This window comes from Coffea arabica, chromosome 8e, assembly GCF_036785885.1.
Source record: "Coffea arabica cultivar ET-39 chromosome 8e, Coffea Arabica ET-39 HiFi, whole genome shotgun sequence".
Lineage (NCBI taxonomy): Eukaryota > Viridiplantae > Streptophyta > Magnoliopsida > Gentianales > Rubiaceae > Coffea > Coffea arabica.
In genome coordinates, this window is record NC_092324.1 from 27434300 (window position 1) to 27462226 (window position 27927).

General features: G+C 38.4%; 1 protein-coding gene across 5 annotated transcripts; it reads right to left on the reverse strand.

The window, feature by feature from the left end:
* Positions 1-2829: 2829 nt before the first annotated feature.
* LOC140013127 (replication protein A 70 kDa DNA-binding subunit B-like) lies at positions 2830-27089 on the reverse strand. Of its 5 annotated transcripts, none has more exons than XM_072062242.1 (11): positions 26762-27089; positions 25637-25838; positions 25416-25467; positions 5832-6005; positions 5479-5749; positions 5191-5400; positions 5021-5099; positions 4796-4925; positions 3845-4002; positions 3648-3768; positions 2830-3569 (listed from the first exon to the last, which is right to left on the reverse strand). In XM_072062242.1, the coding sequence occupies exons 2-11, from the start codon at positions 25672-25674 to the stop codon at positions 3150-3152; spliced, it is 1653 nt and encodes a 550-aa protein (XP_071918343.1). In that variant the 5' UTR covers positions 25675-25838; positions 26762-27089; the 3' UTR covers positions 2830-3149. The 5 variants fall into 5 exon arrangements, with proteins under 5 accessions (XP_071918343.1, XP_071918342.1, XP_071918341.1 ...); XM_072062241.1 differs by lacking the exon at positions 26762-27089 and adding an exon at positions 25992-26340; XM_072062240.1 differs by lacking the exon at positions 26762-27089 and adding an exon at positions 25961-26340.
* Between the last annotated feature and the right edge of the window lie 838 nt (positions 27090-27927).

The window sequence follows — 27927 nt, forward strand, 5'->3', positions numbered from 1 at the left end:
TTATAGTGAGTCATTCCTAATTCAACTAGACAAAATATTTTAGTTTTTGAGCATGTCAAAAGAAAAATTAAAGAAAGGAAATTTGTAATTATTTAATAATCATTAAAAATTAAGTTGAATACCAAATGGTGACAAGAGAGCAATAACAATATATTGTACAATTCCCAATTTTAAGCAAAGTGAAATTTTCAAATTTAGTTTTCATTTTCTATTTGGTATTTTTTCAATTTTTTTGCAACTTCAAATATTTAGTCCTTTTTAGCATAAGGGTACGAATATATGGTGAGATCCTAACTTCAAATTTTGAATACTTAGAATGCAAAATAATTGCTGAAAAGTGCATAATCAAAACCATTTTATAAAAGTTTTACACAATTGATATGAACAAGAATAATCAAATGTACTTTAGAAAATTTTATGTAAGATATAGTAATGTATGTAATCAATGTAACTAAAGGAAGTAATGCAACATGTTTTGACACATGACTCATCATTAATACCATGTTTGGTCATGTTTTTGTTGGATATAAGTTCACTAGCAAAGCTTGGTAATATTTTAGCCTATTGATGAATTTGTTTCTTTGTTAGAGTGTAGCATATTCAACCTTTACTTTTACTATAGTGGTTTTGTGACGACCCTACTTCTCCTTAAGGCGAACCCTAGGGTTTTGGCGAGCCGTCTACCTAACTTTCGTTAGGACTCACTACGAGTCAAGTTTATAACTTAGGACTACCCAAACAACAAATTACTAATATATATAGAAGAAGTCGCTTCCTTCAAAAGTCGTTCAATTCTACACCATAATATTTCTAGAATTACATCAAGCATCCTAAAAATACAACTATCAAAAGATCAGTTAAATCATTTACATCCATAGCTAGTCCAAAATATAGTCAAAGCCAGCGTCTTCAAACAAACCTCTCCACTTCAAAATCCTGTTAAGGAAGTCAAACTTAAAGGGGTGAGCTAATGCTCAGTGAGGCCAAGAAAAGCAGGCAAGCAAACAAGTACAGCTAGCCTTTATAATATGCAAATCAAGAAGGGCAGCCATAATGTTTTACGTAAATTCACAAGAGAAAACAAAAGCACAATTACTAAAGGATATAGGAGTTCTCAGGAGCTAAATCCATGATCATGCTACATCGATACTTTTGAACCACGGTTTCCAAATGTTGACACTCCGTTAACCAAACAAATAACAAGTCCGTAGAACTCCACTTTTCACCAATCTCCGTCCACCGTTACACCCCTTGCCGGGCCTGCACGTCAAACAAGATGTGACATTACTCGAGCATATCCAAGCAAGTCAAATACATGAGCCCAAGGTTCACCAAACTCCTCAACCAAGCCCTTGCTGGCTCGAGTTGAATGGCTAGCCATTGGGTTTTGGGGCCCCCAAGATCAAGTATAAGTCGATGAGATTGCTCTCAAATTGACGCCAAGTCAAGCACAAGCACAAGTATAATTGGCAAGTACAAGCAAGTAAATTATCAAATCAAGCAGGAGAGGACGAGTGAGATAAAGTACACACTCGCCTCGACAAGTTTAATTCACACAATCAACAAGTATCATCAAGAAGCAATCCAAGTAGAGTGCAATAGGACATGCACTTGACACTCACCAAAGCCAAAAGCAAACGAGCAAGCAAGTCCTTTACTGTTTCGGACCGAGATTCCTTTTGAAATTCTCTTGGACACCTGAACCAATATCAACTAACCATCACTAAAAGCAAACCATCTTTAGCCAAATCCCCTCTCCCTTAAACCATCACTCACGTACACCCTAAGTTACTTAGCACACAAGGAGGAAAAATTCATTTGCTTAATCAACTAAGACAATACACCAAGAGAGGTTTACATCTTCTGAAAATCAAGATTCAAAACAAGGGGTTAAAGTCACAAGAGACCTTGTATCTATCCATTAAATCAACTTGAAACGGACTAACAATTTCAAAAGAAAGTTGTAAGTTCTTAAAAGAACATTTTTTATTTAAACCAGAAATTCAGCTTTACGCGATGTTACTTGAAAAATCATATCTTGAGTTCCGTAAGTCTAAAAATTGCAAACTTTATACCACTGGAGACTAGACTCAAAGAACTACATTTTTTCAGACGACACATTTGTAAGAATCTATCCACAAATCAGTCAAATTCCAGTCTCAATTTGCTGCTTCATCAGGTAGAAAAACAGAACAGGTGTGAAATTTCAGTCAACTTTGGAAAATCATAGATATTCATAGGAATTGAGAAAATTTCTGAAATTTTCACGGTAGAAAGTCTCTAAATCTAGTTTCAAACGCAACAAGCAGAATTCAATTTGAATTTTTCTACACTAAGATACGATATATTTCCCAAGACTTCTCAGAGTCTCCTGCGGGAAAATTTTTTAGTAACCCTTGACCCATCTTTCTCACTTAAGCTCATGTTTTTTTTTTGTTCAAATCCAACTTGCAATCAAAGTGTAATGTCTACACAGTTTGTGGAGCAAGATTTCCCCCAAAATTTCTTGAAAAATAAGGGCTAACAACACTCAAAAATTTCGGCCAGCTTGAAGATTTCAAAACAGAATTTTTCCACCACCATTTGCAACAAAATCCAACCAAGATTTAAGCTTTCCAAGAAATATACACACAAGCCATGATATCAAGCTTTAAAGCACTAAAATTTATCACAACACTAGGGGGGAGGCCCGCGCAATGCGCGGGAGTGGGGTGCCTGTGGGTCGCGCAATGCGCACTCCATAATGCGCGTGGTGAGATCTATCTAACCTTCGTAAATAATAGTGAAGAGAGAAAAGATGGAAGTTGTAACTGAGAAGCCGTACGAAAATAATAGAGAACCACATCATAGTATTATAAAAAACCATAGCTTAGATCAGGATGTTTGAGTTCATGACCATACGGACAGGGATATAGGCCCAATGATAGTTTCAGATTTAGATTAAATGCTCAGTGGCTCCTTTTCTAAGAAGGTATAATAGACCACCTTGCACTTAACCTAATTTGAAACAGTCTTATTTTAGATACTTCTATTTACATAGAACAGATAAAGGAAAAGTTCAGCCAAGTTTGTCCGTTAAAGTAGTAGTACTTAGGAATAATGAAGATCCATTCGCAAAGGATATAACTTCAAGGATGGGCTTTGGCAGTTTAGGTGCGGTGTTTCTTAGTGGGGTTGACTCTGAGTTTCATTGGGGCTGCTGCAACTGCTGCCTTTTTCTTCTTATCTTCTGTGTTAGAAGGACTGAGTTGATCCACTCCTTTGCTTTGTGTTTCTCCTTCCATTATGCTATCAACTTTTTCTATTGCCATATTTTCAGCCATGTCGGTAACATTCTTTTTGGAATGTTCTTCTTGTGCTGCTGCCCAAGTGGATGCTGTAGCTTTGTAGTTGGTGATATATTTGCTGATGACATAGTTTTCTTCTGCAGTAGCATTGTTGATATGGGCAACTATGGCATTGTACTTTTCTGAGCTCCTGGAACTGTGGATTGTATTTGATTTCTTGACCAAGCAAACTAAGTTTTTCTGCTTGATGAAATCTGCTATAGTGGCGTACTGGACATTTCCCTGTAGGAAGAATAGAGACTTTAAGTATTTATTTGAAGTGAGCAGAATGTTGCAAAGTAGTTTTGAGTTCGAATGTACCTGCTGCTCTTGCTTTTGGATGTCACTTATGCAGAATGGGAGGAGTTGTTCAGCATCATCACCACTCAGGTCAAGAGTTATAGCACCACTCATATCACTAATTTGCACTGTTAGTCTGCAGCTGTTTTTGGGTTCATGTTATTAGAAGCTTTTTTGGCAGCAGGGGTTGTTAATATTAGATTAAGGTATATGTTTACCGTGGAGTGAGACGGATGCGCTGGTAGCATGAAGTGCAGGTGATCTCGCAATCTGGCCTTGCTCTGATGTATTTGTAGCAGTGGGGGCATGAATGGTACCATAGCTTTTGACTTCTATCTAGAAGTTTTGGTATGCCTCTAATCCAATAGGGCCTTGCCTGCAATGAATGAGCATTGTATTATTACAAAGGCTCGGACAAGTATACCAAGTTTGCTAATAGTAATAGAAGTCAAAGTAGATAATCAATTTTGTAGCACTGTTAACCTATTGTGTTAAGCCATTTGTTAACATCTAGTACGCCAGGCAAGAATTGTATTAGGCCCAGAAGACCCTCTTATAAAAGATAATGCAAAGCATATGATTCTTGAATTTCACATGGGCGAGAGTTTCATAATAAAACTATAGAATCCATCAAGCAATTAAAAAGAATTAAAAAGCTTTACGCTACAGTGAGGTTCACAAGAGAGAAAGTACAATTTGACAAGTAAGATAATGAGTAGGGGAAAAAATGGTAATTACGCAGTAGCATTAAAACACGAAATTCCACCTACAAAGTCACAGAGATGCAAAAATACGAAGAAATGGGACAAACAAGTAAATAAAAAATTACTGGGTAAAATGGGAAAACAGGAGCTACTAATTTCATTAACGAGGACAAAATTACTGGATGAAAGCCCGTATATCCGGAAAAACCAAATGAAAGGGAGCATTAATTAGTTCTACAAAAACGTACAGATACAATGAAAACTAAACTGAAGACATTTTTGCCCAAAACATTCAAATCTCATTACCAATCAATCAGGAGAGTAGGGAATGGTAGTTCAAGCTTGTAGTCAGTATAATCCAATTCGATAACCCACAAGCCAACTTTGTAATGGAAGAGACTACAGACTTTTTGGCTGTTGGCATGCATGCAGAAATAAAGGATTGTGAGTGAGTTGTATATGTACCTCAACCACAGCTGTGAGATCGCTGATAGTTATAACTCTGTCATCATCTGGTACAGGTAGGAGTTTGAGACGATCACCATAAGTCCGCTCAGCAATGAAACGCGTGATTTCCTCTTGATTGTGACTGCACCTAATATTTTATTTGTTGTAATGTAAAGGATAGTAAGCCTTTTTGGTAATGAATGTTGAATAATTTATAATGTAACTATTTTAAAGTAAAGTTACCAGTTACGCAGGTCATTGGCTTGCTGAATTGGAGGATTGATTAGTATGCTGCTGGAGAATTTGGTGGATAGATGCATGGCTACAAAGTTGACAATAGCAACATAAGTTTTTCCTTTTCTGGTTTCAGTCAACTTAGGATTTTTGTAAATGGTTTTTAAAAGAGTACGTACCATGGTAAGATGTCACTCGGACTCGAAGCGCTGCAACCACAGGTTGGGTGTGGATCATATCAGCTATGTCTTGTCCCTCTTCTGATTCATGCTCTCCCCAAAGGGTCAGTACCATTGGGTGCGACATATGATCTGTAAGAATGATATCCCTAGTTGGTGTTCCACCTCTGATTGCTTTCGGGTGCACGTGAATTGCTATTCCAATAAGATCTAATAACCAGAGTTTGATATTAAAAAGTGTAACTATGACTATGTAAATTATATGTTAAGGTAAATCAGGAATGGTACCTATTTCATCAGTTGTGTCAATGTGCTGATAAACTGAATCGTAGTCAGCAAAGTTAAACACATTAGGTATCAGAGGGGGGTCCACTTCATCGATTTCTTGGACAAGCGTGGAGTTGTCAATGGTCCATGAGCACTCATTTGGGTACGTACTGTACCTTGGCAACACATTTTGAATCCTAGCATTCGATACATAATATCTTCGATATGGTTCAAAGTACTTCCTGAAGAACATTATATCTCCAGCATAAATTAGAGCTTGAGCAGTTTGACCCTGTAATTTTGAATACAGTAAGTGCTATGGTAATTAATTAGTTGTGTATAGTGCCAAAGTATGCAATGATAAGCTATATTACCTGACTATCAACAAACACCAACTTTTGGTAGCGTTTTCCATTTCTTGAAACCTGAACCTTTTGCTTTTCAATCACTTGAACAATGGCAGTCCAGTTGTCCATGAGAGGTTGGAGTTCTGTGAAGTTTACCAGGTTGCTTTCCATTTTTTGACGTTTGAAGAGTGCTGCAGACAACTACCACAAAATCGAAGGATTCCAAAGACAAGAGTTACACTCCGAAGTAGTAAGTTCATAGAATTTAAATATAATGTATTACTAAGACATTTACTGGTACTTTATTTGCTATTTACATATAACAGAGTACTGGAATTATTGACAAGATAGCTGCAATACATCCTTGTAAACTATATTAGGAGTCACATAATCTAAACTTGAATCATATACAGGAGGTGTGATCAAAATTTTAACAGATTTGCTATTTTTAGCTCTAGATAATGCAACATACAGCTGCCCATGTGAAAAAACAGGTTCTCGCAAATAAATGCCAACATAATCTAAAGTTTGCCCTTGAGCTTTATTAATGGTCATTGCAAAACAAAGTCTTATAGGAAATTGCATTCGTTCAAAAGATATAGGAGAATTAGGGTCATTTTCAACACGAAAGCAAATTCTATGTAGAAATACTTGCTTCCCAGCAAATTCACCAGAACTTATGACTGCATCTATAATATTGTGTTTAAGTGATTTGCATAGAAGTCTTGTTCCATTACATAGACCTTCTGGTGGGTCAATGTTTCTCAACAACATTATTGGTGCATTTTCTTTCAATGTCAATCGATGTGGAGGAAAACCATTTGGAGTGTGGCTATTCATGAAGTCCTCTAAAATTGCTTGCTGCGAATTATCTAAACATTTATCTCTGCTTAAATAGTCAAATGGGGTTCCGGGAAATTCCTGTATCAATTTTTCATTGATCTGATCTACAAAATCATTTTTTGTAGTTAAAATTGCTCTATTAATTAATGAGTATGTATTTTCAGAAAATATGTTGAAGTTTGGATAGACAGTTGTAATCAATTGATTTATGGATTCTGCTTCATTTGTATAGCGAAGAAGCAATGCTTGAGAGATGTGAATACTTTCATTTTTAACTGTGTTTTCTGTTCCATTACCTATACGAAGAAGGTACTTGCTAAAATCAGGATCTAATCTTGCTCTCATGTTTTCCTTCAATTTTAATTTCTGCAGATGAGGCCAAATATAAGATTTTACAAGGCTAGCTTCGATAAAGTCTGATTTTGACCCTTTTACAACTACCGGCAGAACTTGCCTAAAATCACCACCAAATACCATCACTTTTGACCCAAATAATTCAGAGTTATCCATTAGGTCTCTAAGTAAACGATCTACTCCCTCAATTCCTGCTCTATGTGTCATAGGCGCTTCATCCCAAATGATCAATTTGGCTTGCTGTAATAACTTTGCCAATGAGCTTTGTTTGCTTACTTTGCACATGTTGTTAGGATTCATGTCTACAGGAATTTTAAATCGTGAGTGGGCTGTTCTACCTCCAGGTAAGATAGAAGCAGCTACTCCACAAGAGGCCGTTGCCAAAGCTATACATCCCTTTGATCTAACTGCAGCTAGTAGTGCACGGTACAAGAATGTTTTCCCTGTTCCCCCAGGCCCATCAATAAAGAAACTTCCTTTGCTGTGTATAAAAACAGCATCTATGATAGTATCAAATGCTACTTTTTGATCCTCATTTAATTTAGAGATAGCAGCAATATCTTCTTCATTGACTTTAAAGTTTAGCTCAGAATTTGTGTCTCTTGTACCTCTATCCATTTCATCAAACTTTAAGATTCGTGGTACTAATCCATACATATTAATGTTTTTTCCCATTGATTCTAAGAACTTGCTAATCTCATAGAGAACTTTATGTTGGACCTGATCGTTTGACAAATTCAAAGTTCTATTGAAATCTTCTGACATAGATTCTTTGAATTTTAACCATAAACTTCTTGGATCAGCAGGAGTGAAGTAAACTAATAGGGTAGCAAATAGTCTTCTAAAGCTATATGGCATGTGGTATAAAGCTGCTTCTTCTAGGCACTGCTCTTGAGGGTTATTGGATTCAAATAATCCTCTCATTATTGCTGCTTCTCTAAAGGTATTAACATAAACACCATCGACAGTTTTCAGGTCATCAAATGATGTTGGCCCTTTTACATTCAATAACAATAATCTTAAGAAGTACCTCTCACCCTCACTTGGATTTGCTGTAACAATTCGGCCTATTGAACCTCTTTGTTGCCTAATATCCCATATGTGTTTACCAGGTTTCCACACAAAATGTTCAGGAAATTCTTTGTATGTGCATTTCAATGTTTTGTGTGAGGACTCGCAAAAACTATTATTTTATGCCTAATTTATGGCTTAATAAATTATTTAATTGGATTTTATTTCCAAGGAATATTTTCTAGTCTTATGAGACCTAAACGCATGATAATATAACTTCGTTATATTTTTAAATGATTCGTTTCGAAAATTAATTTCCTAGAGCGCGTTTAGTAAAAATAGTGAATAGTACTTGGAGATTTTATCCGCGTAGTAACCCGATAAGTTTGGAATATTAGAGACTTGTACTATGGTACTAAAATAGGTAATCTTAAGTATAAATATTCAAGTGATAGTTAGTAGTGCAATCGTTATAAGAATTTTTCGAAAGTTTCGCGTTATAGCGGTAAAATTGACGTTACGCGTTTTCACACGCGCGACTTCAATTGAAGGACTTTAGACCCTTGTTTCGAGACAATTAAGAGTGAATAATGTTTATATTAACATGAGTGCATTAGAGGTTTAGTGCTCTAGTGAACCAACCGCGCGAGAAAATCGAGCCTAAAAACGTGCCAAACGAGCCTTACAAGAGTTGACTTTGGAGCAATTTTTCACCACACATTTAATCTTCTTGGAGAAGCTAACTTAGACCAAAAATCACACTCTCTTCTCTCTCCTCACAGCCGGCCAAGCTCTCCCTTCTCTCTAACTCATTTGCAACAAAAATTCTGCACACTAACCTCACACAAAACCACTCCAAATCACCTCCAAATCACACCAAACTTGGAGACCACTTAGCAAACCTCTTGGAGGTTGGATTTAGCTAACAAAAGGCTACATCTTCACGGTTTCTTGGAGCTTCAAGAGGGCCGAAATTTTCTGGTCTTGCACACCCAAGGAAGAGGTAATGATCAACCCATGAATTCTTGTCTTTTGGAAGTTATATGACAAGATTAAGTTCATGCATGCACTTAGTTACTAGTTTATGGTGTAAAAATGTGATTGTGGGCTCTTGGAATTCCCACACTTGGGTTGTTGTTGCTGATGTGATGATTAATGGTGATTATATTGTTGGTTTAGTGATTTTAATGATGCATTAGTGATGGGTAATTAGTGAAAACTTCATTGGGTGTAAGAAGCTAAACTTTCCGATTTTGCCCCTGCCATGTTCGGCCATTTCCAGGCCAATTTTTAATGGTTTAATTGCTTGAATTGGATGTTTGTAGGATGTATTAGATGTGTGAAAAATTTCATTGAAAAATAATGAGGTTTGGATGGGCAAATGAATTTTTGTTCGAAACCAGCAAATCTGGAAAACTGATTCGCGTATGCCCTGACCAGCAGTAGTATTTTGGCTATAACTCTGTCCTCGTATGTCGAAATCATGTGCCGTCGGTGGCATTTGAAACTAGACATTCCTAGCTTTAATTTGGTATATAATGCACGTTCTGATTCTTCGCGAGCAGGCCGAACCAAATGTTTTAAGTTCGCTGTCCTGTCACTCTGTTCACCTGGAATGAAGTGTTCAGGCTGCAACTTGATGCCCGAATTTGAACCAGATGGGTGCCGAATTTGGAAATGATTTCTTCTATGATATTTTAACTCTATGAATGTATTTTCCAACGGCGTAAGCCATGCTCGATTTCGAGCTATATAGACTGATTTGTGACCGAAACAAGTGGACTGCTCTGCTTTGGAAAACCATGATGTTTGGACTGGTTTGGAACCAAATCTTGTAGTGAACTTGTTAGTTGATGTTTTGATATTAAACACTACCAAAGATATTATGGGTGTATCTTAGACCCTTATTTTACAAATGAACCATGGTTGGACAACTTTCTTGGTTAAACGATTGGAAATTCGGAAAATGAAAGTCAAAGGCAGAATGCCTTAGGAATTTTCTTGAACTTCGGTTGGCTCATTAACTACCTTGCCGAAGGTATTTTTCCCCGAAATTCGATAGAGAGATACTTTCCATATAGTATTGAAATACTGCCAATTTTGGTGCTGATTCAAGTTCGTTTCGATACCCAATTGAATTACTAAAGTTAGAGGTTCAAATCTGGAAAATTCTCATCCAGTCTTGAATTTCCCCAACTTCGGGCTACCGTATCTCGGTACTCGAAACTCCGATTCTTGATCCGCTTGTTTTGTCATACACTTCACTTGCAACACTAATTGAGCTGAAAATTTCAGAGGCCGGTTTGCAACGTGCGAATCGTGCCGAATTTTCAAAGTTGGCCAAAAACCAACTTCATTCTGCCTTGTAAACTGAAGCTGCGTCTTCAAGCCCATTTTTGATCACTTTCCACTTCGATTCGTGGAAAAGTGTCTTCTAGGAACTTATAGTACTCTCTAAGAGGTTTCCAACGGTATAAAGTTTTCCAATTCTCGACTTATACCGAGCGAGTTATGATTTTTCAAAGGTTCATGATAAAACTGAAAATTTTCCAATTTCAAAGAAATAGAGTTTTTCGAAAACTCTTTATTCTTTTGATGTTCTTAAACGTTTTGTTTACGATTTTCATGATCAAAACTCAAATAATATTGTACATGATAAAAGGCAAGTTGAACCTCGATTTACGTGTAATTGAGGTTCCTTTTTGCAAAATAATTCTTAGATTGTACTAGTGTACAATCTTTCTTGATAAGTGGGTTAATTGTGTGATTATCCACTATTAAATTGCCAGGCGCGCAAGGAGACCTTCAAGAGGATCTCACCGCGGACACTTGAACTTCCGAAAAATAATTCTTATTGAATTGCTCGGTGAGTGTCAAGTGTATGAATTTGATACTTGCTTATTGTGATACTTGTTGGGAGTTTTAAAAATAAGGGCGGGTGCGTACTTTATCGCACTCGTTCTAATTTCAAATGAATGAATGAATGAATGAAATATATTGAATGAATGAATGAAATGCAATGTCATGTCATGAATGCTTGTGTCGTTGGAGTGAATCTCCTCGACTACCAAATGAATGGGGGACGCCCAAACTCATAGGCCAACCTTAGACTCGAGCCGGTAATGGGCTTGGTCGGGGACTGGGGCGAGCCATGAGATACACATAAGCTCGACCTAATAAGAGGTCTTGCTTGGCATACTCGTAGAGTATCGCCCAATAATAGACTTGTGGGCCCTTGGGGTGTACGGTGGACGGAGGAAAGCAAGTGGTGATCTACGGAAATGGAAATACCGACCCGGTTGACAGGAGGGTCAATGCGGGAAAGTATACGAATGACATCGACAGATCGAGTGGAACTTAGCTGCTGAGAGCTACTATATCCTTGAATTGTTTCTGATTACTTTTCCTGTTTGAGAGATTGATTATTGAAAAGACATGGCTTTATTTATTAAAGTTGGGATTGTTATTTGATTACGTGCTTGCATGTGTGTTCTTGGCCTCACGAGCGTTTAGCTCACCCTATAGTTTGTTTTCCTTAACAGGACCGACTCTTGGAGAAATATGGAGAAACCATCCGTTGTAATTTTGTTAAGACTCCTGTTATATATTTTGACTAGGCCCTGGTTTGGGTTGTACTTTTGGAAATTGTAAACTTGAAATGTTTGGGCCCTGATGTGTACTTGGAATTGAAGTCGTTTCATGATTACCCGATGTACTGGTTATACATTAAGTGACTTATTAAGCTTGAACGCTTCCGCATTATTGTATTCATGTTGCTCTCATCGAAGTGCTTAATTCGGTTTTAAATTGAATGGAATTGCTTGAGTCCTGGCGAGAGCTGGGCAGGCGTCCGCGGATACCCTTTGGTCCGCCTTAGGGAGATGTGGGGCGTCACAGTTGGTATCAGAGCACTAGGTTTGAGGTCTATATGGGAGACATATTAGATACTCTACCTTTAAGACTCGATATGGGGTAACTTAATCCTACCCTAAGTGATACTTGAGGCGAGATAGCAACTAAGTTAGTCCTACCTCAAGTGACGAATGGGATGAACCAGCTATTAAGATAGACATGCATTGCAGGATATTGGAACTGAGTAGTGATTTAAGTTCTAACCTGAAAACATTATTATTGTTATTATTTTGCAGGGATGGCTGATGGAAATGGAGCCCCGGCAGCTAACGGGAATGGCCATGCGAATGGTCATTACGAGCCTCTTAGGACTATCTTCTACCGAGCTCTAGCGGGAGGAGATCGAGTTCGCTACTCACCTTACGATAGATACCCTCGTTGTTCGTGTAGGTTGACTTTTGCCTACCTGAACTACTTAGTGCTTGCTTTGGATGACGAGCGTCGTCAGTTGGTGGATACCAACCGCGCTCTACAGGCTGTGGTAGACGAGCTTAGGCAGATGGTCGGCGCTCAGGGTGAGCGGATTGCCGAGCTCGAGGAGGTGCTGGAGGGTGAGGTAGCCACATCTGCAGTGGTTAACCAGGAGCTTCAGGATACTAGGGCTCGACTTACTAGGCTAGGACGGGATGTCCGTACTCGGGCTTTCGAGATTCTGGCTGATGCGACTAGTTTGGTTGAGGACGCTACTGCAGTGATTCCTGAGGATGAGGAGGAGGATCCGGAGGAGGATCCCGAGGAGGAGGTTCCTCCTGATAGCCCTGCTATGGACTAGGATCTTGGTCGTTGACCCCTTTTGACTTTTGACTGGTACAGTTAGGACTAGTTAGGGTGACGCGAGTGCCGAGGCCATTGTATTTTGCATGCTTGTGTGGCCTACTTTTGGGCACTTGTTCTTACTTTAGTCTTCTGTGACTAGAAGTATACTTCTGAGCACCTGTGTGCTATATTTTGTGAATTGTCCCTAACTTGCTAATTGTACGAACTTGACATGCTTATGAATGTAAATTATTGTTAATTTCAATGCTTTCTTGGTTAGTTCTAAATTCGATATAATTCTTGTTTTCTGCTTAAATTAATTTATTTCTTGCACTAGGCACGCTTAGACTAATGGAAGGACTAAGAAGTGGTCGGGGTCGTGGGCGAGCGTCTAGACAGGCCCAACCTCAGGGGGATGACCAGGGTTCGGCAACTGGACCGACCCAGGGACAGGAAAACGTTGAGGGTAACCAAGTGGCTACTGCCATCAATAGGATGACTGATATCCTAGAACGTCTAGCGGAGAGACAGGGTCCTGGACCATTTAACCAACCTGGGGGCCAGGATAGGGGAGAGGATAGAGCCCTGGAAAGATTCCTAAAGTTTAACCCGCCTAAGTTTATGGGTGAACCTGACCCCGAAGTAGCGGAGAACTGGTTAGAAAGGATGACCAACATATTCGCCGCTCTAAACTATACTGAGGATAGACGAGTGAACTTTGCTGCTTTTCAATTTGAGGGAGTAGCCCGTGCTTGGTGGGATTTGATAAAAGGAAAATGGGAAAGAGCTCGAACCCCTTGGACTTGGGAGAATTTCACAAGGGAGTTTAATGAAAAGTTTCTTCCGCCCTTGACCCAAGAGAAAAGGGAGGACGAATTTATTAAGTTGAAACAAGGAACCCTTACTGTAGCAGAGTATGAAGGGAAGTTCACTAAACTTTCCAAATATGCTCCTGAGCTAGTAGCCAATGAACGGAGGAGGATTAGAAGGTTCATACAGGGACTTAATGTGGAACTTCAGGAGGGCCTGGCTGCAGCCCAAATCTCTACTTTTACTGAGGCTTTAGAGAAAGCGCAAAGGGTTGAGAATGCAAGATCTCAAGTGAGGGATTTCCACAATAGAAAAAGGAATTTCCCTAGTCGCACTACTGGGCAGACCAGTAAGTTTGTACACCCTTCAAAAAAGGGAAGAGGTGAAGGAGGAACGAGAACTGCTGGAGCTTCTAGGGGAGTTCTATCTAGGGGAGGTCGTAGCGGGACGACTCAAGCTAGGGGAGCACCATCTGTTGGATCGACTGTGACCCCTCAAGTTACTTGTGGGTATTGTGGTAAACCCAACCACTCTGAGGATGACTGCTGGAGAAAGCTGGGAAAATGCTTACTGTGTGGGAGCACTGAGCATCAGATTGCAAATTGTCCGAAATTGTCAAAGACAGGGGGAAACCTGCAGAGACCTGAAAAATCGACCTCTAATCAGACCAGTGCCGGAGGGAGTCGACCGAAGGTACCGGCTAGGGTCTACGCATTGGACTATCCACAAGCTCCAGAGGCGACCGAAGTGGTCGAAGGTACAATTCCAATCTTTCACCGCCTAGCTAGGGTTTTAATTGATCCGGGTGCAACGCACTCTTTTGTAAACCCTGACTTCATGAGTGGAATAGACTTGAAGCCAATTAAGTTACCATATGACTTGGAGGTTAAAACACCCACTGGGGACAAAAGTTTAATTGCTAATCTGGTGTATCAGAATAGTGAAATCTGCGTGAACGAAAGAAAATTGCTGGCCGATTTGATAGGCTTAGCGATTAAAGGATATGATGTGATCCTAGGAATGGATTGGTTAGCCCGTTATAATGCCCAACTAAATTGTAGGACGAAAATTGTAGAATTGTGTATTCCAGGTGAGGCAACCCTGAAATTGGATGTGAGGGGTAAGTTAGCCTCATCTGCACTTATTTCGGGAATTCGGGCTAGAAAATTGTTGAATAAGGGAGCTGTAGGATATTTGGCTTTTCTTATTAATACCCTTAGCGATAAGGTGAATCTGGAGGACACACCGGTAGTGAAAGAATTTTCCGATGTTTTTCCTGAAGAATTGGAGTCTTTACCCCCGGAACGGGAAATAGCTTTTAAAATTGATTTAGCTCCGGGAACAGCACCTATATCAAGGACACCATACAGGATGGCTCCGGCTGAGTTGAAGGAGTTGAAGTTACAATTACAGGATTTGTTGGAACGGGGTTTTATTCGAGAGAGTGATTCCCCGTGGGGAGCCCCAGTTTTGTTTGTAAAGAAGAAAGATGGGAGTTTGAGGTTATGTATAGATTATCGAGGCTTAAATGATGCTACGGTTAAGAATAAATACCCACTACCCCACATTGATGAACTGTTTGACCAACTGCAAGGGGCGGTAGTATTTTCAAAGTTGGATCTAAGGCAAGGTTACTATCAATTGAGGATTTTGGAAAAGGACATACCTAAGACTGCTTTTAACTCGAGGTATGGGCACTTCGAGTTTGCAGTAATGCCTTTTGGGTTAACCAATGCACCTGCCGCTTTCATGGATTTAATGCATAGGTTTTTTAAGCCTTACTTGGATCAATTTGTGGTGATCTTCATTGATGACATTTTGGTGTATTCTAAGAATGTGAAAGATCATGAGAAACATTTGAGAATTGTTTTACAAATCTTGAGGGAACATCAGTTATATGCTAAGTTTAGCAAGTGTGAATTCTGGCTAAAAGAAGTGACTTTCCTAGGGCATATAATTTCTAAGGATGGGATTAAAGTAGATCCAGCTAAAGTGGAAGCTGTTTCGAAATGGAAACGACCGGAAAACCCAACGGAAGTTCGGAGTTTTATAGGATTGGCAGGGTATTACCGGAGATTCATCCAGGATTTTTCGAAAATCGCTGGACCTATGACTGAGTTGACCAAGAAAAATGGAAAGTTTATTTGGAGTTCTAAGTGTGAAGGAAGTTTTCAGGAGTTGAAAAGACGGTTGACTAGAGCGCCTGTTCTAGCTCTACCAAATGGACATGATAGTTTTGTGGTTTACACAGATGCATCTAAGGAAGGTTTGGGATGTGTTTTGATGCAAAATGATAAAGTGATAGCTTATGCCTCTAGAAAATTGAAGCCGCATGAAGGAAACTATCCGACCCATGATTTGGAGTTAGCGGCTGTGGTCTTTGCTTTGAAGAAATGGAGACACTATTTATACGGAGTGACATTTGAGGTTTTCACAGATCACAAAAGCCTTAAGTACTTATTTTCTCAGAAGGAACTGAATTTGAGGCAACGTAGATGGATGGAATTTCTGGAAGATTATGACTGCATTATTAAGTACCATCCTGGAAAGGCCAATGTAGTGGCCGACGCTTTAAGCCGTCAGGTACAAATGGCTGGATTGATGGTTAAGGAATTTCGATTGTTGGAGGAAGTTAGTTATTGGAATCCTCGATTAGAACCAAGTAAAGTGATTTTGGGGAATATTGTGATAACCTCCACTTTATTAGGACATATTAAAGAATCTCAGGAAAAGGACCCTGAAATGCAAAAGTTGGTGGAGAAAGTCAAGATGGGAGACCAGACCGATTTCACTTTGGGATCAGATGGAATATTAAGATTTCGAAATCGGGTGGTTATGCCAAAGGACGAAGGGCTTAGAAAAGAAATTTTGGAAGAAGCACACCGATCAAAGTTTACGGTACATCCAGGAGGGAATAAAATGTACCAAGACTTGAAGAGTCTATATTGGTGGAAAAATATGAAGAAGGAAATTGCCCAATTTGTTCAGACATGCTTGGTTTGTCAACAGGTTAAAGCCGAACATCAGAAACCATCTGGGCTTTTGCAACCTCTAGAAATACCTGAGTGGAAATGGGAAAATATTACCATGGATTTTGTATCAGGCTTACCAAGGACACAGAGAGGCCATGATGCCATTTGGGTGATAGTAGATAGATTGACTAAATCAGCTCATTTTCTGCCGATTAATATGAAATATCCATTGGAGAAGTTGGCCAGATTGTACTTGGATGAGATCATCAGACTACATGGTATACCTGTGAGTATTGTGTCGGATAGAGATCCAAGATTTGTTTCGAGGTTTTGGCAAAAGATGCAAGAAGTGTTGGGGACTAAGTTGAACTTTAGTACCACCTATCATCCCCAGACTGATGGACAATCTGAAAGAACAATTCAAACTCTCGAGGACATGTTGAGGACTTGTGTACTGGATTTTGGAGAGAATTGGAGTAAGTTTTTGACGTTAGTGGAATTTGCCTACAATAATAGTTTTCACTCTTCTATTCAAATGGCTCCGTATGAGGCACTTTATGGTCGGAAGTGTAGATCCCCAATTTGTTGGGATGAAGTAGGCGAACGGAAAATTTTAGACGCGACTACTGTATCTTGGATTGAGGAGGCCAATGAAAAGGTGAAATTGGTACGGCAAAGAATTCAAACCGCTCAGAGTAGACAAAAGAGTTATGCCGACAATCGGAGGAAGGATTTGGAGTTCACTGTTGGAGATATGGTATTTCTCAAGATTACGCCTTTAAAAGCAAGTTTGATGTCCGGAAAAGGGAAGAAATTACAACCAAGGTTTGTAGGGCCTTATAAGATTATTCAGCGAGTTGGGAATGTAGCCTATAAGCTGGAATTACCACCGAGCTTATCTCGTATTCATAACGTGTTTCATGTGTCCATGCTTAAGAAATATCATCCAGACCCCTCTCATGTTTTACAACCGGAGAATATTGAGATTGATGAAACCCTGACCTATGAGGAACGACCGGTAAAACTTCTGGATCGAAAGGTGAAGGAATTGAGGAACAAGCAGATACCACTAGTGAAAGTTTTATGGAAGAACCATGGAGTAGAGGAAGCAACATGGGAAGTTGAAGAGACAATCAGAGAGAAGTATCCAGACTTGTTCATCAACCAAGGTAAATTTCGAGGACGAAATTTTCTTAAGGGGGAGAGGATGTGAGGACTCGCAAAAACTATTATTTTATGCCTAATTTATGGCTTAATAAATTATTTAATTGGATTTTATTTCCAAGGAATATTTTCTAGTCTTATGAGACCTAAACGCATGATAATATAACTTCGTTATATTTTTAAATGATTCGTTTCGAAAATTAATTTCCTAGAGCGCGTTTAGTAAAAATAGTGAATAGTACTTGGAGATTTTATCCGCGTAGTAACCCGATAAGTTTGGAATATTAGAGACTTGTACTATGGTACTAAAATAGGTAATCTTAAGTATAAATATTCAAGTGATAGTTAGTAGTGCAATCGTTATAAGAATTTTTCGAAAGTTTCGCGTTATAGCGGTAAAATTGACGTTACGCGTTTTCACACGCGCGACTTCAATTGAAGGACTTTAGACCGTTGTTTCGAGACAATTAAGAGTGAATAATGTTTATATTAACATGAGTGCATTAGAGGTTTAGTGCTCTAGTGAACCAACCGCGCGAGAAAATCGAGCCTAAAAACGTGCCAAACGAGCCTTACAAGAGTTGACTTTGGAGCAATTTTTCACCACACATTTAATCTTCTTGGAGAAGCTAACTTAGACCAAAAATCACACTCTCTTCTCTCTCCTCACAGCCGGCCAAGCTCTCCCTTCTCTCTAACTCATTTGCAACAAAAATTCTGCACACTAACCTCACACAAAACCACCCCAAATCACGTCCAAATCACACCAAACTTGGAGACCACTTAGCAAACCTCTTGGAGGTTGGATTTAGCTAACAAAAGGCTACATCTTCACGGTTTCTTGGAGCTTCAAGAGGGCCGAAATTTTCTGGTCTTGCACACCCAAGGAAGAGGTAATGATCAACCCATGAATTCTTGTCTTTTGGAAGTTATATGACAAGATTAAGTTCATGCATGCACTTAGTTACTAGTTTATGGTGTAAAAATGTGATTGTGGGCTCTTGGAATTCCCACACTTGGGTTGTTGTTGCTGATGTGATGATTAATGGTGATTATATTGTTGGTTTAGTGATTTTAATGATGCATTAGTGATGGGTAATTAGTGAAAACTTCATTGGGTGTAAGAAGCTAAACTTTCCGATTTTGCCCCTGCCATGTTCGGCCATTTCCAGGCCAATTTTTAATGGTTTAATTGCTTGAATTGGATGTTTGTAGGATGTATTAGATGTGTGAAAAATTTCATTGAAAAATAATGAGGTTTGGATGGGCAAATGAATTTTTGTTCGAAACCAGCAAATCTGGAAAACTGATTCGCGTATGCCCTGACCAGCAGTAGTATTTTGGCTATAACTCTGTCCTCGTATGTCGAAATCATGTGCCGTCGGTGGCATTTGAAACTAGACATTCCTAGCTTTAATTTGGTATATAATGCACGTTCTGATTCTTCGCGAGCAGGCCGAACCAAATGTTTTAAGTTCGCTGTCCTGTCACTCTGTTCACCTGGAATGAAGTGTTCAGGCTGCAACTTGATGCCCGAATTTGAACCAGATGGGTGCCGAATTTGGAAATGATTTCTTCTATGATATTTTAACTCTATGAATGTATTTTCCAACGGCGTAAGCCATGCTCGATTTCGAGCTATATAGACTGATTTGTGACCGAAACAAGTGGACTGCTCTGCTTTGGAAAACCATGATGTTTGGACTGGTTTGGAACCAAATCTTGTAGTGAACTTGTTAGTTGATGTTTTGATATTAAACACTACCAAAGATATTATGGGTGTATCTTAGACCCTTATTTTACAAATGAACCATGGTTGGACAACTTTCTTGGTTAAACGATTGGAAATTCGGAAAATGAAAGTCAAAGGCAGAATGCCTTAGGAATTTTCTTGAACTTCGGTTGGCTCATTAACTACCTTGCCGAAGGTATTTTTCCCCGAAATTCGATAGAGAGATACTTTCCATATAGTATTGAAATACTGCCAATTTTGGTGCTGATTCAAGTTCGTTTCGATACCCAATTGAATTACTAAAGTTAGAGGTTCAAATCTGGAAAATTCTCATCCAGTCTTGAATTTCCCCAACTTCGGGCTACCGTATCTCGGTACTCGAAACTCCGATTCTTGATCCGCTTGTTTTGTCATACACTTCACTTGCAACACTAATTGAGCTGAAAATTTCAGAGGCCGGTTTGCAACGTGCGAATCGTGCCGAATTTTCAAAGTTGGCCAAAAACCAACTTCATTCTGCCTTGTAAACTGAAGCTGCGTCTTCAAGCCCATTTTTGATCACTTTCCACTTCGATTCGTGGAAAAGTGTCTTCTAGGAACTTATAGTACTCTCTAAGAGGTTTCCAACGGTATAAAGTTTTCCAATTCTCGACTTATACCGAGCGAGTTATGATTTTTCAAAGGTTCATGATAAAACTGAAAATTTTCCAATTTCAAAGAAATAGAGTTTTTCGAAAACTCTTTATTCTTTTGATGTTCTTAAACGTTTTGTTTACGATTTTCATGATCAAAACTCAAATAATATTGTACATGATAAAAGGCAAGTTGAACCTCGATTTACGTGTAATTGAGGTTCCTTTTTGCAAAATAATTCTTAGATTGTACTAGTGTACAATCTTTCTTGATAAGTGGGTTAATTGTGTGATTATCCACTATTAAATTGCCAGGCGCGCAAGGAGACCTTCAAGAGGATCTCACCGCGGACACTTGAACTTCCGGAAAATAATTCTTATTGAATTGCTCGGTGAGTGTCAAGTGTATGAATTTGATACTTGCTTATTGTGATACTTGTTGGGAGTTTTAAAAATAAGGGCGGGTGCGTACTTTATCGCACTCGTTCTAATTTCAAATGAATGAATGAATGAATGAAATGTATTGAATGAATGAATGAAATGCAATGTCATGTCATGAATGCTTGTGTCGTTGGAGTGAATCTCCTCGACTACCAAATGAATGGGGGACGCCCAAACTCATAGGCCAACCTTAGACTCGAACCGGTAATGGGCTTGGTCGGGGACTGGGGCGAGCCATGAGATACACATAAGCTCGACCTAATAAGAGGTCTTGCTTGGCATACTCGTAGAGTATCGCCCAATAATAGACTTGTGGGCCCTTGGGGTGTACGGTGGACGGAGGAAAGCAAGTGGTGATCTACGGAAATGGAAATACCGACCCGGTTGACAGGAGGGTCAATGCGGGAAAGTATACGAATGACATCGACAGATCGAGTGGAACTTAGCTCCTGAGAGCTACTATATCCTTGAATTGTTTCTGATTACTTTTCCTGTTTGAGAGATTGATTATTGAAAAGACATGGCTTTATTTATTAAAGTTGGGATTGTTATTTGATTACGTGCTTGCATGTGTGTTCTTGGCCTCACGAGCGTTTAGCTCACCCTATAGTTTGTTTTCCTTAACAGGACCGACTCTTGGAGAAATATGGAGAAACCATCCGTTGTAATTTTGTTAAGACTCCTGTTATATATTTTGACTAGGCCCTGGTTTGGGTTGTACTTTTGGAAATTGTAAACTTGAAATGTTTGGGCCCTGATGTGTACTTGGAATTGAAGTCGTTTCATGATTACCCGATGTACTGGTTATACATTAAGTGACTTATTAAGCTTGAACGCTTCCGCATTATTGTATTCATGTTGCTCTCATCGAAGTGCTTAATTCGGTTTTAAATTGAATGGAATTGCTTGAGTCCTGGCGAGAGCTGGGCAGGCGTCCGCGGATACCCTTTGGTCCGCCTTAGGGAGATGTGGGGCGTCACATTTTGGCTCTCTCATCAGTAGCATTCATATGGAAAAATTCAGTTAGCATACTTTTCTTAGCAAATTTACTTTTCAAAAGATCTCTAAGATCAGCATCATCTTTGAAGGTCAGAGATTGGTAATTTTCAAGATGTAGCTGAAGGTTAATGACAGCAGGATGTGTTTCAAATAAGGGAAATCTGTAAATTCGCCAAATGGCTTCAATAGGAGAAACCCATCTTGCTGATTGGTACTCCTTAATTTCATCTATCTCTTTAGATCTGTCATCTGAATTCACAGCAAAGTGTATTTTATCATGTCCCTTATATATGTACTTATAAGTATACTTGACTACCTTTATTGTTGAGCAAATTTCAACATTCATATGGCAATTGAATTTTGCTAACAAGTAAGGATTATATGGAACTACCCATCTATTATCCAATTCATGGCCTCGAACTTTTACCTTTTCTCCATTGCTCCTCCGCCTATATGTTGGATAAGAATTTTCAGATTGTGTAGTTTTTTCTGCCCACTGTTTAGGATAATGATTTTTGCATTTTTTTAACTGTTGTACCTTGCATACACACATTATCTGCATTTTTGTCGCCACAAGGACCATGCATCATGTGCTTGCGAACCATTTTAAACAAGTGTGGATGCTCTTTTTTGTCTGGAATCTCAGCAGAAACTATGTGATCATAGGATTCCGTTGAATATAATTTAGACGCTGGGTGTAAAATTATTAAGAAATGTGCATGCGGCAACCCACGTTTTTGGAATTCAACAACATAGGTGTAAGCAGCTACTTTACCCAATACCTCTTTTTTAAACAACTCTTCTTTTAAAATTTCTAATTTGGCATGAAAAACTCTAGCAGAAAGATCAACACGGTTTTGAGACTCATCAGTGGGCAGTAAGTTTTCTTTTATTTCTGGCCATGATGGGTTACAAGTCATTGTTAAAAAAATGTCAGGTTTTCCGAATTTTTGAACTAAGGCCATAGCATCAACATACCTTCTTTTCATATCACGAGGACCTCCTATAAAAGATGCTGGCAAAATTACTCGTTGCCCTACTTTTGAACCTCTACATTGGCCCTCAACTACAGAATCCATGACACCCTGTAATTGCTCAGTCCTAATTTGTTGTTGCCTATGCCGGAAAAAATCAAGCCTTTGACTCTCAATTTTTACGTACATGTCCACTACATACTGTTGAAATGCACGGGCAGTATTAAGAATACTTGGTTTATTTTTCTCCCTCATCTGGAACCTATATGCATAGTATTCACGCATGGACACATTCTCCTTTGAATTCTCAAAGTTTTTGAAAGCTGTTTCAAAAAATTTTAAGCTTCAATTTACATTTGGTAAACTAAAATTGTATTCATAAAATTTGTATTATATTTAAAAACAACTAACCTTTCTCTTCTGATTCTATTATATCTTCGGCAGATCTGAAGCTTGTTAAAGTTGCAGTCTGTTGATGATTTCTAACTGACCTTTTCCTTTTTTTTGGATTACCAGTGCCAGATCTCTGAATTCCAGGTTGCCACCCTGTTTCGCCAAAGGGAAATAGAAGTGGATACTGCAATGGATCATAACAGCCATAGTAATATTGAATTCTACGGCTTTGACCCTCTTTTGTGTATACTTGAATGTGTCTAGCATAGCTGTCCTGTGAGTTTTCACCTTCAACCCACAGTGCAGCTACTTGGGATACTGTTGGCTTGTTAAAGACTCGCTGATCAGTTTGACAGTAAGATTTCAGGACTATTTGATAATTGTTCAAGTCTGGAACATGTCTCAGGCTTCGGAAAAAGCAGGCATAAGGGTTACTTTTCATGAGTTCCATGAGTTTCACCACTATGCTCTCAGTTAGTTTTGTTGAAAAAGCCAATCGATTTGCGATTTCATGTTCAGTATCATGAAAGTATAACTGCAAAAACATTCCCGATCCTCCATGGGGAATCAATTGATTTATAAAATGATACGTTTGGCCCTGAATTTTGAAAGTATATATTCCGTTTCTTCTTTGGCAAAGCGATTTATCATAGTTAACTCCAAAAGAGGTGAAAGCGAACATACTATTGTATGTTCTTACATAGGTTCTGAAACAAATTGCTTCTTCAGTTTCACCAGTAAATAGCTCTATTAATATGTCTGGCATTTTATTCTCTTCTAAGACTACTTCTCCATCAGAGCAACAAAAGTTTGCAGACTCAGAATAAAATTTTTTGGCTCCGCAGTACTTGCAATTCTGTTGCTCTGGTAATCTATCAGCTTCCAAGCTTATCGAAGATAATGCCTCAATTCCCGTCACCACCCTTTTATGTTGTTTGCGTACATTGTTTTGTTTCCTAATCGAAGCATTTTGGTCTTCCCCACAGCTTTTAACTACATGAATGGATCAAAAATGTCATTAATATGATTTTTAATATGTTGAAGTTTTACAACTTGTTTTATTATGTAGAAGGAATAAACCTGAATTCTGTTTACACCTTCGTCTTGACATATGTTTAGCTTCTCTTGAACGTTTAGGTTCAACTGAATATCCTATTTATGCAATGGTGATCAGTTTTTGTCAATGGGATCGCCACTGTTATATGATCAACAATGGTGATCAGTTTGTTAGCTAACCTGTTAGATCCTCCATTGCTTCAGAAAGCAAGCTATAGCAAGAGTTGCAGATGGGTGGTTGGTCTACAATATTGGCAAATAAGGTGATCACTTTTAGCTAGTAGCTAGGGAGAAATCTCGGTTGGTAATGTTTGTTTCAAGAGGAAAGAATAATTAAACTTAGCAGTAGGAAACAATAACTAAACCTGAAGATTGGGTCGCTTTAGAATGCTGACACTTTTTTATCCGTCGAGCTGTAGAAGTAGAACCTATACATTTTCCACAGGATGTTAACTAACATATTTTGTAGGTCTCTTTTAATATATCTTTGGATATTTGTGAATTAAAAATGTTTTTAATTCTATGTGGTTCACCTTTGTGATATGTTGAAAATTCTGAAACATGCTCCTTCTGCCTTCGATTACCTTCAACTTTGTCTCCAGGAACTAAATAGATTGTGAAAATGTTATGCCTATATGACATCACAATAGCCTAAAGGAAAAGGGATTACAAAAATAACCTGCCTCACTGTGGTGCTTATGACCACAGTTAGGTTCCTGAATGCGAAAAGCCTGCTGTAACAGTTGCTTATTACTGGTGTGCTCATCATCTGAGCATAGAGATACAGGCAAAGGTAGTTTAGTTTACAGCCATACTTGTTGGGAGTTATTATAGAGGTAGGTGGGCATCTAAATATTCACTATAATGTAGTATATACAGCGCGATACCTTTTCCTCTCAATACTAACGAGGAGGTAAAAGTAGTCTTTGTCTTTTCTTTTTTACTTTTATAGGTATCACGGCGTTTTTTCCGTTGGATTTCTTTCTGCTCCTCAGTTAAAGAGGCATATCTTTGTCTAGCCTTTTCGTTACGTCGAGCTTTTCGGTCGAACATTTTAGAAGGATCAATGTTTCGATTCATAGTGGGTTGCTATGGAAATGTTGGGTCAACTAACAAAAGTGGTTGGAACTTGAGGTTTACACAAACTTGAACAATTCGAATGAATCCTAAGACACAAGAATGAATCCTAAGACACAAGCTTATTTGTAGTATACTTCAGCACAGATTCAGCCTACAAATATTAACCACTTTTTGCTACCGAATGAACTGCAGCTCTTTTAAAATAAGGAACAACTACAATACTAATTGCTTATGCTTTCATGTATATACACATGTCATGAAATCTATGAGCGATGAAAGAGCAAAAGATTTTTTAACTGTACTACATAATACTCAAATCCAATGTAAACAAAAGAAGATTGCCAAACAAGCATAAATTGTAAACTAACGGAGATTTCCAAGCAGGCATGAATTCAATGATAAACACAGTCCACAAAATCATTTTTAAAAAAAACAAAACAGCTATTCCAGCAAGTTTGGAGAAAGGTCGAAAATGAACTAACCTTTTTTAAAAAGAAACCGATAAAACTTGATCTTGATGAGAAGAGTTTGAGCCTGCATGACAAAAAAAAATAATTAACTTGGTATGAAAGGCCGGAATTAATAAACGGACGAAGGATGCAGATGAGAACAAACACATCAGGTCTAAGAAAGCATGGTAATTCTTTTTTTGAAAGCAAAAGCCAAAATCAAATGGGTAAAATTACTTGTATACGAATCTCACCTCAATTCCAAGGAAATTCCATATCGGCGACCAAACATATCACAGAGAAACAGCTATATGTAGCAACAGATTTAACACCAACCAATCATAGAAGGAAAGGAGAGAAACGGAAGAAGATGGAAGGCTATGCGTCTAGCAAATGCGGAAGGAGGAGGAAAGCCATAGGTGGAAAACGTGGGGGAGCTAATACTTCATCTGGTGGCTGTTTAATAATTAGAGCCATTAAGAGGAATAAAGTGGAAGAAGAAGCAAATAAGCGGAAATCAAACCTAATCAGCCAAGGAATTAAAGAAGCCCAACATAATAAGAGGAACAGAAACTGACATGGGTGGCAAACATGGAGAAATTAAGAGACCGTTTAACAGAGGGAGGTGAAACTGGTGGAAGTTGAATTAAAAACCTCTCATAATAGTCACCAATAATCAAAGGGGCTTCGGTGAAATTTGCAAAGGGGCAAATGAGAAAACGGTTTTGGGTGGCAGAGGAAGAGAAACAGGGGTCTGACCATTTAATGTTAGATTTGATTACTGAGGTCCCTTATTCAGTGCCTATTCAGTGCTGTGTAATTAAGCTTAGCACCGGCCACTTCAGGATTGGCATACGAAGGATTATACTGGTGCATTTTATTTAGGAATTAGTATTCTACATATGGGCTCATTTGGTAATATGAGCCCCTAAGCAATTAAGAAAGGGACCCATCAAAATAATAAGAGGAGAGCAGACTACAATGGGTGATAACGTTGCAAGCATCATGGATAAAATAGTCATATTAACACCAATCATTGCATTAACAACTTGTACAATATCAGCTCAACATCTCTACCTTGTCCAGTTGTCCACTCAATTGACAACGATATCCAAAAAGGGCGGTTGAAACTTAAAGCTTTCTTGCACAACGAAGATTTTCTTATATATGTATAGGATTCATCATAAAAGCACAAGAATGAATCTCAAATCCTCTACCTAGCTTGCCATGGAGACACAAGAAATTTTTCCTCAAGTCCTCTACCTAAAACAAGGTTTCAAAGAAACCCATCAAAGATTCAACCTTTCAAGATACAAGTCTATTAGAATCTAGTCCACAATTGCTTGAAAACAAAAGAGTGAAGTAGATTAATCACTTACCTCTTCAAAGCTTCAAACCCTAGCAAGATTAACTCAAGGTGATGGCAAGATCAACCCTTAGGAGCCTCTTTCTCTCAAGATCTTCCAAAGATGCAAATAGATTTGTGGAAGGAAAGCTTGGATCTTCAAAATTTTCAAGAAGGATGAAATTTCTCTCCCTCTCTTCCTCTCTCAAGTTTTGGCCAGTCAAGAGGGAAAAATGAGGGTCTTTTGGTTGTTTTTGGAGGTAATATACAAGCCACAAGAAGGATTTGCAAGGTCAACTTTGAATAGTGACCAATAGTGTCTCCCACTTAAGCTTTCTTACTATCCACCCTTAGCTCCTCTAACCTTCTTTTAACTCCCAAAATCTTTCTTAACTTTACTAATGTTTCAACTTATAGTCTCCTAGGGTTTCGGCCAAATTCACCAATAAGTCGCAAAATCAACAATTTTCAAGAATTTAGTCGTCCGAAAGTTAAAATAAGCAAGTAAGAGAAACTCTTTTATCAATTAACAAGTAAAACACTTAATGAATGCAAATTTTGCAAAAACATAATTTAAATAGAAATGCAAATACTTGGGATGTGAGAAAATAATTTTTTTTTCTGGGTCATCACGGACTTCCTTATTTTTTATTCAATTGCTCAATTGGATTGACTGCTAAGTAACTTACCCTTATTAATCTATTAGGAGATATGGAAGGCTAGCAATTGGATTGATTGCTAAGTAACTTACCCTTATTAATCTATTAGGAGACGAAAGGCTAGCAATTATGTGTGCCTTATAGGGATAACATTGTTATCTGTAAGATTTGGCATTTACCAACTTTTTAACTAAAGTTGTTCATGAAATTCTCAATTTCGTCAATAGTGGATTAGTATCTTCACTTCTAAGAAGAAAGTCTAGAAAGGTAGTCATTTAACCAATTAAGGGAATTTCTAAACTTAAGATTCCTGGTTCTTTAAAAGGAAATCCTGATTTCTGAAGAGGAAGGAGGAGGTCTAATTTGAAAATATACAGATAAAACTCTCTTCTAATTTTCTATTTTCTGTGATATCAAACCTAATATAAAAGGCTGAATTTTGGCAATTCAAGATGTCACTTAGTTATATTTATACCATGGATATCATAAAGATCTTGTGAAATCTGATTCAAATATTCTAATGTTGATTCAAAATGGGCAG